This window comes from Protobothrops mucrosquamatus, unplaced genomic scaffold, assembly GCF_001527695.2.
Source record: "Protobothrops mucrosquamatus isolate PMUCROS unplaced genomic scaffold, P.Mucros_1.0 scaffold1401, whole genome shotgun sequence".
In the NCBI taxonomy this organism is placed as follows: Eukaryota; Metazoa; Chordata; class Lepidosauria; order Squamata; family Viperidae; genus Protobothrops; species Protobothrops mucrosquamatus.
In genome coordinates this window covers 266873-284415 of record NW_015387586.1, presented here as the reverse complement: position 1 = coordinate 284415, position 17543 = coordinate 266873, and the positions used below count along the sequence as shown (strand labels likewise).

Sequence of the window (17543 nt, the reverse complement as noted above, 5' to 3'; positions counted from 1 at the left end):
TTAATGGTGACATTTGAGGCTGATAAAGATTTCATACAGAACTTGGAATTGCCCTCAGTTCTCTGTAACAAACTATGAATCATATAAAGGCAAAACAGGAACTCAGAGCAGAAATCAGAAGCCTGGAAAGCTCTCCATTTGGATGAAGCTACAGTAGGGGAGTGTCTTCTAAATTTGACACTATCTCACCAGCTATATTCCTTAAATTTCCTTCCTAGAATCTATATCTCATAACATGCCATTTAACTCATTTAGCTGAAACATTAAAAGCAATCTGATCTCCTGGCATGCTTGGAACATTTTTTCAGATTACAAATATATTCTCATGTGCAATGACTAGGTGAGGATCTCTGAGATTTTATGATGAATAATGAAATTAGCTAAGCAAAGATCAAGTGCATAAAACTGGCAGATGTCTTTTCACAAATTGGTGCCCATCCCCTCATGCACCATGAAAAACAGCTAGAAATATAATACAAGATTGAGAACAAATTACAACAGTGTATGTTGAAAGAGTATATGAATAGTACTTCTCTCCCCCCAAACACACACACACACACACACTGCACACACAAACACACACACACACAGGTTAGGCCTGCAAGTTTAATATATTCAGTATGGTCAGAAATATCTGACATTTATCGACATTATGTATACCTAGTCTATACATGCATGACTAGGAACCATTTCTTCTCAAATTTTGTAGCAATTCCTACTTTATATAAATGCTCAAAATACTTAGAATCTATAACTGTATAAGTTGATTCATATATCGACTACAAAATTAATTATTAATGCTGCCATCTGAAATAGCATTACTTCAGATGGCAGCATTGCTCTACTTATTTTTTTTAACCACAGATTTTAAATATATATATTTGAAAGCCAACCCAACCAGGTTCAGCTGGTGCAGAAAACGGCTGCATAAACCATATTGGGTGTCCAAAGAAAGGCACACATAACACCTTCGCTCTGCAAACTGCACTGGGTGCCAGTTTGGTTCTGGGTGAAATTCAATATATTGGTCATCACCTATAAAAGCCCTACATGGTGTAGGGCCAGGCTACTTACGGAACCAGCTTCACCCCATCACATCAGCCCATCCCACTTGTTCTGGCAGGGAAAATATGCTGCAGACTCTGTCGGTCAAAGAATATTAACTGGCAGGATCTAGGAAGAAGGCCTTCTCTGCCGCTACTCTGCATTGTAGAACATCCTATCCTTAGAGGTGAGGAAAGCCCCAAATCTCTTGGTCTTCTGCAAAGGGATCAAAACTTGGCTCTGGGGCCTTGGGTGGGGAACACACAGGCCCCCACAACCATGGGGCTAGCCGGCGCTATTAGAACCCACACCTATATTAACAACCGCTAATCCCCATCTTGGAATTTTTCACCTTTTGAAATTTTATAATGTTTTTTTATCATTTTAAAACTTTTAAATTTTAAATTAATATTAATTTAATGTTAATTTTATTGATTATGTTGTACACCAACCAAAGTCCCTTTCTGAGGGAAATGGGCAGTTAAGAAATAGGAAACATAAATAAATACATAGTTTAATTTTATTTCTGCATTTATTGACTTTTTATTTCCCTCTGTTCCTTATGTTCTCCAAAAGGGGAGATATTTCAGTGGATGAATTGGAGAAGCCTGAAAATGAATATTGAAATATTTAGGATTTTATTATACTATATATAAAGCTCCAAAATACTCATCAACTAAATTTCAATATGATCCAAACAGGCTTACAGTTGTTTATTGTGATTTACAAGAAGAAAAGTTAGATATACTTTTTTTTTTAGCTATCCTGTTGTATGAGGCAAACATATTTATTATACATGTTGAAATTGCTTTTGTTCATTTTTGTGTAATGGAATACCTCCCTCTTTTTTTTTACATGCACAAAGAGGAAAATATGTCAGTTTTGCTCTTGAATAACATATTTGTCATTTCTGTAGACATTATTTCTTACTGATTTATTATGTATCATAAATATAATATCAAATTTCTTCGTGGGATTTGCTTAGCTATTTTAGCTTCCCTCTTTGGATGACATGATTTTAGTATGAATAATATACAGCCTGGTGGTTGGGAAAAAATGATGATGCAGAAACAATAGCTTTAATTTCCTCCTTCCTTTTCCTCTCAATGTATGAGATTAAAATATAGAAGCCTAAGCTTCAGACCCTCTGTTTCCTTCATCTCTATTAAGAAGACATTTTCTAAACCTCCCAAACAAACAGATGTTAAATGTGATTGAACACTAACTAGGAATTAAAATGCTGACGAACCCATACTCTTGGCAGCATTTAGCAGAGCTTGTTGTCTGCAATCAGCTTTGCATTGTAAAGTTCTGGCTGTCATTTCTTTGATTTTAAGCTAACAAATGTTTTGATATCAGTTCAGTTCTTTCCATTATATGTCCTCTGAACTCCCATCTGGAGCCAATGAATGAAGAGTCAATAAAGATTTTTCTCCATTCACTTACATAATAGTAATCTGAAGCAATGCCACTCTTTTAAAGACATCATCTACAGCAGGTGCCCAGAGATGTAAAGAATATGGCTACACATGGCTCATAATCTTTATTGACATTTTCTTTGATAGCCTTTATTATGGTGCAAAATCCTAGTGAAAATAAAATTAAAACCGCATTTTCAAAGAAAGGACCAAGCTTTTCCCTTTATTCTGTTGGATCTTTGTTACAGAGACAGATCACTTTTAAAAAGAAAAATACGGTAGAATGTAAATGGAAAACAAAATTGTTTCTTACAGAAACAGAAAAAAGTACAGGTTTTTTTAAAGTAAGAAATTAAGCACTGTTTAGACAAAACATTGATAACTAAAAGTTTTGAAGTCTGAATATGAATGCAACTTAAAGAGGTTTATCTTAAGCGTTATCAGTCCTACGTATTACTATTATTATTATTATTATTATTATTATTATTATTATTATTATTATTATTATTATTATTATTATTATTATTATTATTATTATTATCTTGTGTCTCAACTATTGCAGCTTGCTCTATATAGGGTTGCTCTTGAAAACCACTTGGAAGCTTCATTTGATCCAGCATGCAGTAGCCAACAGTTGGCAAAATTTGCTCATGTAAATTAAGGAGGCTTTTATGGCTTCCAGTAAGCTTCCAATTCAAGGGAGAAAGTGGTTAAAGTCATATATATTGTAGATCAGAGTCTGGATAGCTCTGCTATTTGAAAGCGAAGAGATAGGTAGTTTATTATATCTGTTTTTCATCTACATTCCTTGGTCAGTAAAAATTACAGATATCAGTTACACAAAATTTAATCACGTTAGGACTCAATATCTGCTCACAGCTAAGTAGTTTTTATGCTTTTGTACTGCACAGAAGGAATCTTCAATTTCTTAATGTATTGGTCTTTGAATCTGAAATAAAGCTGCACCTAGTCCCTTAGTATATGACTGGAACCCCTTTTTATCAGATCTATCTTACTTGAAAATTAATCCAAAGAGGAACTAGATGGTTCCTCTGTACTTGCACTTCATTGAATATATGTTCTCTTGTTGGCAATATATACTGTCCCAGAAGACATAATGTCTTTGAAGATGGATCTCATTAATAGAGAGAGACATGGCATTCAGAAATGTATGTATATGTTAAGCCAAACTACCTCTAAAACCAGTTATTAAATGAGAAAACCAGTTCTAACTTATCACCTTTACAAATTTAACTTACAAATATTTTGGAACAGCCTTCTCAGGATCTCAAAGAATAAAGCAGCATTTTAAAGACAATAGTTTGGAGATAAAAAAAAGCAGCTGGTACAGACCACAGTGACCAAGGAAGATGATTCTACTTCAAAGAATTCTTCTGGAAAGGAAAGGATTCCTGCCTTTACATAGAAGAAGCAGTGATGGGCGATGCTGATCAGAGACCCCAAGTAGCAATCCATCATCCAGACAGCCTTTCAAGAGAAGCATTTCTGGGGAACACATTTTGTAATATGATGGAGAGAGATTCCAAAGAAAACCTATTGACAAATATCACTTTCTGTTCATCCATGTGGAAATAAATGATCCAAGCAGACATAGTCTGGAAGATACTGCAAGGGACTATAAGGAATTGGGCAGGGGTAAAAACACTGAGAGTACATGTATTACATTTAGCGTGAGTACATTTCTTTCCTTCCTGTTGAAAGCTCCAGGAAGAAAGAAGAAAAATAATAAAATAATGGCAACAACAGACTACACTGATGGTGCCGATAAAGCAGTTTGGATGCAACAAATGCCAAAAATAATTTTAGAAAGTTTCTTTCAACATGTAAAAAGTAAGGGAAAAGGTCAGGGAAATGATCAGTCCACTAATGGGATGGCAAGGAGTTGATGGATAGCAGGGAGAAAGTGGAACTGCTTAATACATTCTTTGCATCTCTTTAGACAAAAGGAAAACAAAATAATTCAACCTATCAACAGTAGAAGACAGAATAGGGATACAAGTCAAAATAGGCAAACAAGAAAAAATGATAAAAAGACACCTATCAACTCTAGACCAAGATCCAAGATCAGGGACTGCTGGCAAGAGATAGGGTGCTTCTCATGACAACTGGAAAAATATGTTTGTGAGGTCCTTCAAGTGAACCTTGTGTGGAAGGAAGAAAAGAATCTAGAAAATGGTGTGGCACCAAATATCAAGAATGGGTGAGAAGGGGTGTACAGAATGTAGAGACATCTAACCATGGACACATAAATACAGGAAAGGTAGATCATATTATGTGATCCAAAAATTCAAATGCATGGACTATGGAGAAAACCAGGAGAAAGAATAAGACTTAATGCAGGATGTCAAATGTGATTTAGCAAAAATTACTAATATATTGGTACTATATTAGTATTACCAATATATTACCACTAATGAGTGGAATATTGAAATTGAAAGACATACCGGTAATTTATTCAAATGAAAACATAAAAGGAATTATATGTAAACAAAGGATACACTGGTATGGAGATCCAAAAATCTGATTATGAAGATTCAGTCAAGAATATTTGGATATAAATACAGGGAAGGGGAAACATCAAAATATTAATGTGAATCTGTTCTATAAATTGATAAGCTTATCCTAAGATCTGGATAATGCCTTCTTGGGCATTACAAGGTATTTGGGAAAGAGACAAAAGTAGTAATAGAATAGATTAACTACTTAGACATTGGTTGAAAAAACAATGTATCCAGATTCTTCATTGCATTGTTGAGTGTTCCATATGCAAAAGAGACAAAGGGATTTACTCACCTAGTCTTGCAAGGATGACCAACAGCAATAAAAATAGCTTCTTTAGCTAGATCAAAAGAAAAAGAAGGGATAACGGAAGGAAGGAAGGTAAGAGCCAAGTGATAGGAGTGGATTTTAGGATAATAACATTTTTTTGGAAGAGGACAGAGATTGTTAATTCCTACTTTGCTTTTGGTCTTCTCTATCACAGGAGACTTGTATTTGGATAAGCCTAAGTTTAATATATTGAAAAAGGAAGGAAGTGGCAATCTAAAGTTATGGATTCAGGTATCGTATATCATCTGCCTATCATGTATTAGGACTCCAGGACCAGCATAATACCAGAAACTGGGAGAAAAATAAATGTTATTTCTATAGTCAATAAGGGGAAAAAGAAGACCAAGTTATTATGGATGATGAGCTTGATTCCAACACCATGCAAACCTCTGAAGCAGACTAGTAAATAATCAGTATGGGTGTGTTTATAAAAGAGTGGCAGAAGCCAGTATGGGCTTATGAAGAATAAATCATGTTAAACCAATCTGATCTTTTTCATGGAATGACCAATTGACCTTGCTATGGGGAAATGATGAATATGGTATACCTCAAGTTCAGCAAAGCATTCAACAAATTATTCCATGAGATTCTATTAGAGAAGATGACAAATTATGGACTGCCCTATGCTGCCAATAGGTGGATACAAATCTCTATGCCATTCCCAGTAAGTGTATATCACTCAACATCAAGATATATGAAATCTTATATGGTGCACTGTGGTGTAGTATGAAATTCTGTTACACTCTATGCTGTTCAGTGAGGAATTAAATAATATGATTAACAAATTTTCAGATGACACAAAAGGTAGTGATTCTATCAAAAACTTTAGAGGAAAATATCAACATAAGCCAGAAAAATGGTAAAAAAAACCAAGATAAGTTTCAAAAGGGACAAATACAATGTCCAATATGTGGATAGTAGAAATAGAAGACATGAACGCAGATTAGTGCAAAAATTATCTGAGACTCTTGATCACAAGATGAACATCAGCCAACAGTACAATGCAGATGCAAAAAAGCCAAGGGCAATTAAGACCAAATCAATCAAATTACAATGTCAAGATCAAGATTCATTATTCCTTTGTGTTATGAGTTGAGCAGGTGACACCTAGAATATTGCCTAAGTTCTGATGTCACATTTTAGGATGGATATTTACAAATTGGAGTATGTCAAAAAGGAAAGTAACCAAGAGAAAAGTCCTATGGAAAAGAAACTTTTGAGAGATAGTTGGAGGCATTGAATATTTTCAGCTTGCAGCATGAAAGACAGTGGAGAGATACGCTAGCAGTCTTCTAATATTTGAATGGCTATTATGGAAAAAATGAAGCAAAATTGCTCAGAATTCTTCCAGAAGGAAGGAGATTTTGGCTGAATAGTAGGAAACATTTCCTCACAGTAAGAGCTGTTCAACAATGAAAGCACTATGGTAGGAGATAATAGAGTCAATGTGTGTGAATTGGGTCATTATATTAATGTGTTAAATAAATAAATGTTGGATGTTTTTAAGCAGTGACTGAATGAGAGACTCCTGGGGATTTAGTGGTAGTGAATTTCCTACACTGAATAAAGTCAATGGATTGCACTTGTGGTAACTCAAATCACAGATAGAAAAAAACCCTCATTATTTAATGAGAACGATATTCAGTATTATACATAGATGTTATTTACTATAGTAAATATAAATCTATGTCACTCAATTTCCAAGGCTGTGAGCAAATTATATTCACAAATTAAATACTGTAGTACATTAAATTAAAAAGGCAATGAACCTCAACAACAAAAACATAATATATGCCCAAATATTCTTCTAAAGAACCATGTATTTACAGTCCTTCAGAAGTGCAATAATATGGGCGAGATTTGGATAGTCAAGGCAAGCTGCTGCAAAAAAGGGGTTCAGTTCATAGGGAAGGGTCAACCTTATCTACTCAATCCTTTGTTCTTGTTGTCAGTCAATCCTTTGTAGATGGTAGTAATTCAAGAAAACCATCTCTTCTAGATCTCACCAGACAACCACAGACAACCACTCAGGCACTATGGTTCAAGAAATAAATTTACTGTATAAAAAAGGTGATTTAGCTTATCCCATCCCTATTTACACTGTTTTGATTTTAGAAATTATTTTTAAAAAATTAAAGATTGAATCAGATAAATCAAATATACAATATTCAGAAGCATGATTTATTTGACATCTCCTGGGTACAATTCAATATTTGTGGGATAATTTGGTTTTTCTAAATTGCACTGCTGACTCAGTGAATAGCCAGTCTCCATGTTTATAGTCCTACTTCTACAGCAGAATGGAAATATTGTGGACAATTGCACTGTGCGTGAGGAAATGGCTCTTCAATGGCATCTTCAGATAGTACATCTGAATGGAAAAAGAACTGCTTGAATGTTGAATTGTATGCATTATTCTGCCTAGTAAAATCTAACACGATAGTGTCCTCTTCATTGTAAAGGATCTAATTCCTATTCATTGTTTCATAAATGTATTTATGTAAGGTAAATTAGGTTCTGGGGCTCTGACACAGAATATCTTTTTGATGACTAGTCTTCTCAACAGAAGAAAACAAGTTGCTGAATAATAATTGTAATGCCACAATCCTCTGAAAACATTGAAAAGGATGTGCATTGATCATTGAACAATTGGCATAGCAATTGGCTTTTTCTTCTGAAGCTGCATTTAGCAAAGAAGAAAATGAAAAGGCATTGCTTTGGTATTTAAAAATAAATCTGCTGCAACAGGGCACAGCTGTGAAAAAATTAAGCTTCATTTATACAGTTCTATAGTGTTTCAGCCTCTTAAACATTACATTATCTGAAGATCTACAGTGAATTGCCATTATGTTCAATTCTTGAGTAAGAGATTTCCCTTTCTAAAAGATAAAACAAAATCACAACACTTGTCAGTTCAAAAAGTTAGTTTAAAAATGTCTGGTGCTTAACTTCCCTAGAAATGTAACTGTATAGTATATTCTTTTCGCCTCTTATTTATACACTAATATGTCAGGATAATATTAGTCATCTTTATCAACTCAATTTGTTACCTTTATATCCTATTTGTTTTGGGGGGATTCAGGGTTGCATTTATTCCATAATTTTTCCTCTCATAAAGGAACATAAAGGTGTATTTGAGAGATAATGATTGACTATTGCTCAATGAGTTTCTGTGGCTTAACATGGATTCGAAAGTGAGTTTCCCCAGTTTTACTTCAATGCCTAAAGTATTAAACAATGCTAGCAATGCTAGAGAAACCCTTGAGTATGTTTCTAAAATTCTAAGTAATCTGTTAATAATAGTTACTATGCTAAGTTAAATGCTATACAGTTGTGAATTATCCACAACGGATTTAGACAGTTTGATCTTCTAACAAGAGAAGTTCCACTGCTTGTTAATCTAATCTATTGTTCTGAGGAAATGTAAGCTCTTTCATCCCTTAAAATTGATTTGATATGGTAGAAACATAGTATGCAACCCAAAGCAACTTTTTGAATTGTGTTTAGGAAGAAAGATTTATCTACATCTAAGGGGAGCAAGAGACTATCAAAATAGTGGACTACTATCATGTCTGGATTGGGTTGATGAGGAAAGAAAGTATAACTTGGAGTTTAACAGTTTCTTCCCCCCAAAATAGAATAAGTGTTTAAATAGAGCCAGTTTGATGTAGTGGTTAAGGTATCAGTATAGAAACCAAGAGACCTGGCGTTCTATTCCCATCTTAAGCCTAAAGCCAACTGGTTGACCTTGAGCAAGTCACTCCCTCTGAGCCCTAGAAGGGAGGCAATGACAAACCTTTTATGAAGAAACCTTGTTAGGAAAACTGCAGGGACTTGTCCAGATTGAACACAAGACAACATACAGAAAACATCAGCTAGTTTTTTGGAATTCTTTTCAATCCCTTTATCAACTATGAGAATCATGGATGCCTGAAGAGGTGACAAATGAAATTTGTGTTGTGGCATCAGACTTAAACCATGAGATTCAAATATTTGTATACAAATATACAAATAGGACAGAAATAGGAAAGGCCAGGATTTGTGTAGTGATATTTTAATGTACATTTCATTACTCTTTGATCATTACAGTTCACATTGGATTCCTATGATAGAAGGGTCTGAATTTTCTTGTTTGTAACTAAATATGTTGCATCTTGATTTGCATATACTTTTTCACTATAAACTAATCAGGGTTTTGCATGTCTGTTGTCGATGTGTTTATGACAGTCTAACCAGTTGCTCAGTGGTGGGATTCAACTGGTTCGCACCACTTTGGCAGAACCGGTAGTTAATTTTTTGTTGCCCAGGCCCAGAATGGACTTCCGGAAGTGGGATCCACACAGAGAACTGGTTGTTCACATATTTGAATCCCATCACTGCAGCTGCTGCATGGATATAACATCTTGAGGTATGCTTTTGCTTTCCCCTCTTGGAGCATTTGAATGTGTTTGGGTGTATGCATGCACAGGGAAGTGCAAGTAGGCTGTGTATGCTGTGCTCCTGGTCATGGTCATGTGGTTGGGAACGCAGGGGCTTGGAATGGAACAGTCAGCAACATTCTGGACAACTATCCAACTATTCCTCCATAAAGATGCACTGGGGATTTTTTTTTCTGGTTATTTCTTTTCTGCAGACCTTGAGCTGATCTAGCCATTTTTCAAACTCAAACTTTCTTTTATTTTCTTCTCCATCTTGTTTTCAGACCATTCTGGTAATAAATAGACAGATAGTATCCTGAGCCCCATTGCATAAATTCTGTTAGTTAGAAAAAATAAAAGTCTTCCAACAATAGTGTGCCATAAAAACAAAAGGAGAGATCCATATTTAAAAATAACTTGGTCTTAAAAACAGTATATTATCTCACACATCAGTCTTTTATTTTACAAAGGTATATTTTTCAGCACTGGCATATATTTAACTATATCCATGTGTAAAAAGACAACACAGATTTTAAAGATAACAAGGTACAAACTAATATACAGCATTAAACCAAAGGAACTGAATTTTGATAGAACTATCATGACTACAAAAACATATTTTTTCATTGTAATGATGTCTGCAGAAGCATTCTAAAATACTAGAATGAATTTACATTTCTTAATTAATCCAACAGCAGAATCTATGATTTAAGAAACATACTCCATTTATTTATGCTTTCTGATGCACATACAAAGTATTATATATAGAGAAAAATCATTGACATTACCAGATTTATCATTAAAGGCAAGATTTAGGATTAGAATGCAAACTTATACACAAGTAGACATGCACACATGTAAAACTGTCTACTTATTCTAATCAAAAGCCACCCTCTCAAGATATAGCTCTTAAAATCAGAACATTTGAAATGTCAAGTCTGATTTCAAATACTATTCTATGCAAATGGGAGGTGGGTGGAATGTCTTCTTTCAACTTATGCACATGTATTAGAATGTTCCTGTATATTATGTACATAAAAATGCAAATGGAGTCTCTGTATACAGTTGGCTTGCTTTTCTAAAGAAAAATTATCATTCAAAGAGTAACTTGGAAGGGAAAAATAATAACACTTAACAAAAAACTGATTTTTCCCAAAATGTATTATAAATCCATGCTCTTATCAAATTGAATAAAATCAGTTGATCAGCCGAATTATAAGATTTCTGTGTTACTGCTTTTGGCTTATTATATATATTATATTATATATATAATCTAGAAAAAAGTAACAGGGAAATCCTTACCTTGAAGGGCCTGAAGGGTGCGCGTCTGTACAACAATGCAGAGTTGGAGGACCAATTGTGGGGCACTTTCCAGAAATGTAGCAAGCAAATGCAGCATACTCACATCTGCATACTCATAGACCATTTTCCAATAAAAACGCCATCTGTCATTCTCTCCACTCTGTCTACTCCGAATGCCCAAATATATAGTATGGAAATATCTAAAAAGAAAGTTTAAGAATACAGCTGAAATTGTAATATAGTGTAAATATTAAATTCAATATCTACTTTTCTATAGACAGGATAAATAGAACTGATTAAAATATATTTATTAAACAGAATTTTAATAAACATTAACTATATCTATAACTATGGATATTTACTGTTCAGCAAATGGATAGTTAGGCTTAAGCAAATACTCTGACTACATAAATCAAGAAGTTCCAAAAAGGAACCAGGGTTGACTGCTGGAAGGGGTTCAAAAAGTTGAGATGGTAGCTCTGCCTCTTTTTTCACACGGCATGATCCATGTGAAAAAAGGACCTGGCTTGCATTGCATGGTTGTGGCCTTGACTTTTTTGTTCCCAACCAATCTTTGTGGATACCCAGAAGGAAGCACTGAGCATGGACTGAAGTAGGAAAAAAATCAAACAAATCTATTGATTAAAGAAATGTGCGATTAAACAGTGTTAGTCATTGTAGTGCTATCAAGAAGCAGCAAGGGAAGTAGAAAACAACAACACACTAACTTTCCCAAAGATCCTTATCAGCATAAGCTACAATAGCAAGGTAGAAACACAAGTCTATCAAAAAGCACCCATACCAACCAAGAACTGCACCAGCAAAGTAACAATCCAACATCCCACAAGAGAAGCTATATAAGAACACTATTTAGACAAGCACAAACACAGTACAGCAACCCTGAACAACACAATGGATATCCATGCAACTTCATCAAAAAGTGCCTGGCCACTGAACCCAATATAGCACAACACAAACTGTGAAAAGATAACACTGGCATACATCAAAACATTTCAGAAACCACTAACAGACTATTGCAAGCACATGGCATCAACATACCACACAAACCAACTAAAGCACCCAAAACATCCTAAGTAAACCAAAAGACACAGCAGCTGCAGAAGAAAAAAACAGGAGTAATCTACAACATATAGTGTAAGAATTACACTGCAATTAGATAGGACAAACAGGCAGAAGATTAGCAGAGTGCATCCATGAACACCAATTAGCAGTCAAAAGACATGATGGAAATATCCTTAATTTCACAACGCATAAACAGATTTAATCATAGTTTCAACCTGGAAATTGTGACCATTCTAGACCATGGTAAGCCCCCAAACCCTATAAAATTCTTGGAAGTCTGGCAGTCTGACAAATTGGTCATCTAAAGAAACATAGACATAAACATCATATTGTGCAAAAGAGACAATCAATTATTAACTAGCCAAAAAGAGAACAAAGAGACCCAAATATGTCCTCATGAACAATCAACACCCAGATGAGCAGAGACTAACACCAACATTAACATTAGACACAATAATCAAGAAGCAAACAATATCCCAATCAAGAAACTGCCAAACAAGCTAATCCTAAACAGCCCAACCAAAGAATCACAAGACTACTCCCACCAACACTGACAGAGCAAGCCACTAGAATATAAAATAAGAGCAAACCCCATTCCTTTTTTTGTAATATATTTTATTAATTTTTTAAACATAATCATCATCAATATTTGGTAAACAATGTGTTGTCTGGGTTTCTATTTACAAACAATCAATAATAATTAATTTTTATAGTTTTCCTTGATTTTTTCTTCTTCCAATAATATTCTCTTTTATCAACCTTAAATTGGTACATTTCTTAGTAGATAACAATTGAATATAGACATTTTTTTAGTATTTCTACAAGTAACAACCAAATCAATATAAATCTTCTTTTCTAATTAATCATCTTAATCACCTTGTCATAGATCCTCTTTTTAAAGTTCTCATTTAAGTTTGTTTTTCCCTCAATGTTCAAAAAACATTTTTTCCTGTTAAGATTTTCTTAGAGTTAATTGCATTTAAATATTTAAATCTTTTTCCTCATACAAGCCATCCCAACACTTTTACGCTTCTCATATCTTAATAAAAGAGAGAGAGAAAGAAGAAAAAAAGAAAGAAATAATATACTACTTGAAAAACATGTCCCTCTTAAGCTAAAATACATTTATGTCCAAATTTTTTTCTATTCTTTTTAAACATATTCAAGCCAATATTTAATCTTTAAGTATTTCATCTAATAAATCCACAGCTAATCTTTTAAAACTATTTAAGATATTCTTATTAATTAAAATTTTCTCAAAATTCATTATCCTTAAGTATCTAAAACATTTGCCTCATATAAATCATCCCAACATTTTTATATTTTTATATCATAAACAAAAAATACTATATTGCTTAAAAAGCCTACCCCTCTTAAACTAAAATTTATTTATATCCAAAATTTTATTTCTTTAGCCATATTCAAACAAGTGCTTAATTTTAAATATTCCATCTGATAAGTCCCATCATCTTAATTTTAACTTTAGCATTTTTTTTTGCCAAGCATCTTTCCTAATCAGTGTGCTCCTCTGAACCAAAGGATCTTCCCATAATTTTGTAAATACTGTTGTAGATACAAGAGATGAGCCAAGTAAGGTATTTTTGTGGAGATGCTTCGCCTCATCATATTCCTTGAAAATCTTTTTCTTTCTTTCTCTCATAGTTTCTCTTATCATTTTTTGTCTCTCCAATTCTCGTAATTCTCCTTTTTTCTTGTCCTTAGGCTTATTTTGCAATCTTGAAGTATAAATTGTCTTTTCCGTGTCCAATATTTCCTACAGGTTTTTCTCCACTTAGGGTTAAATCATAGTTCCTTCCATAATTAAATTTCATCTTTAAGCCTCTTTCCTCTAGTTTATGCTCAGTTATCTGCTTTACTTGATCGCTCTCTTTTGTTGTTTTCTGAGAGTTTGTTTGCTGTGAAGTTAAATTGAGGATATGTTCATTTAAATTTTCAAAATTATTTTTGATTTTCTCGTGATTTGAAGTCATTGTTATTTGTATTAGTTATAACATAGCATACATTTCCTCCTGGAAAGTATTTGTCTTTTCTTGATATGTTTTTTCTGCAGACCTTTGATGTTCCATGATAGCCAAAAATCAAAGTTTTCCTTTCTCTGCAAACAGCTTTAAAGTCACAGTTCAATAAGTATTTATAATTCAGAAAGGTCAATTTTTTATTTTAGTTTTATAGTTCTCACTTTAGAGATAGCCCAAAATGTTTTCTTTTCTTTATTAGGGCTGTTCTTTGTTTAGTTAAAACTTTGAAGGTCACAATAATAAGTTATCTTTTCCTAGGCCTGCCAATTCCTGTGTTTAGTTCAGCCATAGTTATGTATTTTCATCCACCACTAGATGTCAGCACCAGTTCATTTTTCATTTTTCAAAACAGGAAATTTCCTTTTATTTTCATTTAACAATCTTTTGCCAGCAAAATCTTAACTGTGCAAAACCGGAAGCCCAAACCCCATTCCTTACGAACACTGGTGATGTTTCCCAATTTAGGTAATGAAACATCTGCAAGAAAACAACCAAGCTCAGAGAGCACCAAGGACCACTCCGAAGCAATATATTAGAACTGATTGGATTTATTTATTTATTTAAATTTTATGCTACCTATCTCCCTATTTGACTCTGGGTGGTATGATTTGATTTGTAGCCAAGCTGTTGAGGTTGAATTCCCAAATGAATATTTTCAAAGGTTTTTTTTTTTTTTTTTAGGAACACATGTTATAAAAATGATGGATTCTAATTTAAAGTTAAAAAAAAGAAAGAAGAGTTTGACAGTGGCTACAATTGATCATTGGACTTATTCAAGCAGAGCCTAGGTAGCCCTACATCTGAGGTACTATAATTTGGATTTCTGCATTGAGCAGGGATCAACCTCACCTAAATGATGCCTTCCAACTCTGTGATCCTATGTATCTAACTTGGGAGAATTTTTCAAAAATGATTCATGATTTCAAGTAAGAACGCCATTCAGAATTACGTGCAAGTCAGATAGGTAGCTAAATAAATTCAATAAACAAACTCTACTAAACTATGGAAGTAATTTTCACTCCAGTTCTAAATGGATAATAAAATTACCATCATTACTATTTCTTTAAGAACAGTCCCAAACGGAAATTTCTAGGGGCATGTTGAAAATCCTCCAGAATTAATATTGTAACTTTTACAGCACTGAGTGATCTTATCAGCAAGTATAAGTCTGCAGCCCTTAATCATTCTATACCAGTGGTTCTCAACCTTTTTAATGCCGCAACCCCAGCCGGTCGTAAGTCGAGGACTAAACCGGTCGTAAGTCGAGGACTAAACCGGTTGTAAGTTGAGGACTAAACCGGTCGTAAGTCGAGGACTACCCAGCCGGTCGTAAGTCGAGGACTTTCCCTGCCCGGGAGCGCCACGCATGCGTGGTTCCGCCCCCTGCGCCGGCTGAAGCATAGCTGGCAAGCGGCAGAGACAGCGCAGGCCGACCACCAGCTGGCCCGGCCCAAGGGAGGTAAGGCACCCACCGGAAAAGGGGAAAAAATGGCAGACAAAAAAAATGGCGGACAAAAAAAATGGCAGACAGCCTTGCTTGGCGACCCCCATGAAATGGTCGATCGACCCCAAATGGGGTCCCGACCCACAGGTTGGGAACCACTGTTCTATACCATATCTATCACCAGTCATGTCTGAAATATTTATATAACTATTGACAGGATACATTAGATTGTGTCTTGAGGAATCTTTGAGTTTTTGTGCCATTCCATGAAAAAGGACAAAAAAAGAGATCTTTCAATGAACCAATTTTCTATGACCAGAGATTTGTCTTGATCAGAGATTTCAGAATTTTGTTGTTATTGTTTTCAACTAGCAAATTCTGCTGCCTGAAAAAGTTTAAAATTTCTCTGTAAGATGAAATATGTCCCACTTCTGAATGATTTGCTGGGAAGAAGAGAATATTTCAAAATTGGATGAGGGAAAGAAAAGAAATGTATGGGAACGAGATGAAAACATTAGAAGTTATTTTTTTTCCAGGTATCTTATCATTTTCCTTTAGTTGCTCGATTTTCATATCAAATTATGTAAAACAAAGACAGACAAATCTACCTGTCTTTTAGTTAAGTGTAAAATAAGCAGCACATAAGAATAAAATATATATTCTATGAAGATAAATAAGATAGGAGCAATATTTGAATTGCTTGGAATAAAAGAAAAGTGCTGATTTCATGCCTTCTACATTCTGATACTAATGCAAGTTACCTAAGTGTGCCATTTGCTATATTATGTTCAAACATTGATAAAAAGGCAAGGGATAAAAAGCTAATGACTGATAAGAGATAAAGGAGAAATTGTCTGATTTGCTTTCTGTATCAAATAATACATTAAGCAATTTAGCTAAACAATAAACAGGCACTCTTTGTGTCATCTTCAAAGAACAGAGAATAAAAATCTCTATAGTTAGGATTTAGAAATAACATAAAACACAATTCAGGTAAGTGACTTTTTTCTTGTTGCCTAGCTACCAGAAAAAAAATCATTATATTTTTAGCTCAACAGAAGTTATTGTTTATACAAACATTTATGGGACTGTTTTTTTTCCTGAAATGTTTGCTTATCAGTTTTAACCATATACAAAAGTGTGGGGGAACATTAGTTTGTTTTCTTATTAGGGATATATGACATTTTTTCCTAACTTGAATATCCATAAAAATATTTTTATTGGATACCCAACTTTCATGAACATATCAAGGTTGCCATTATAAAATTTAATCAAAATTGATGCTATTATGAACTTGCAATTTTAAAGCTCAGTTCTTTCAAATATGTTGGAGTTTGATGGTTTTTAAAATAAATTGGGTACTGAATATATTCTGAAACAAAGAATATAATATTTGAATATCTAGAAAACAAACAGCAAAGTGTCAAACTAAATTACCATATATACTCATGGATAAACTGACCTTTGAATTTTTAAACCAAATAAAATGGTATAGAGCAGGGGTAGGCAACCTTGGCTCTTTTATGACTCGTGGACTTCAACTCCCAGAATTCCTGAGCCAGCTATGCTGGCTCAGGAATTCTGGGAGTTGAAGTCCACGAGTCATAAAAGAGCCAAGGTTGCCTACCTCTGGTATAGAGTTTCCTGCAGGGGATTGGACTAGAAGGCCACCAAGGTCCCTTCCAATTCTGTTCTGTTATTACTTGGGGTTTTTTAACCCAAGAAAAATGGATATCTTTGACAGATAATTTACCAAATAAAATTCTAATGGAGGACATGGTTGTTGGTCAATAGTGATAGACTGGGAGACTGGAATAGCAAGAACCATTACACTGATTCCTCTGCCAACAATCCTGAACAAGTCAGGCCATGTCTATCAAACATAAAAAACATCTGCCCCTATCCCACCTCCTTTACATGCATGATCTGAAGCTGTATGGAATTA

General features: G+C 34.2%; 1 protein-coding gene across 1 annotated transcript in view; it reads right to left on the bottom strand.

Annotated features, from left to right (window-relative positions):
- Positions 1–17543, bottom strand: part of XKR4 (XK related 4) — a 70073-nt gene that overhangs the window by 9700 nt on the left and 42830 nt on the right. The window contains exon 2 of the mRNA XM_015821795.1: positions 11033–11232. Coding sequence (XP_015677281.1) covers positions 11033–11232 — 200 coding nt within the window. The remainder of the gene's footprint in view (positions 1–11032; positions 11233–17543) is intronic.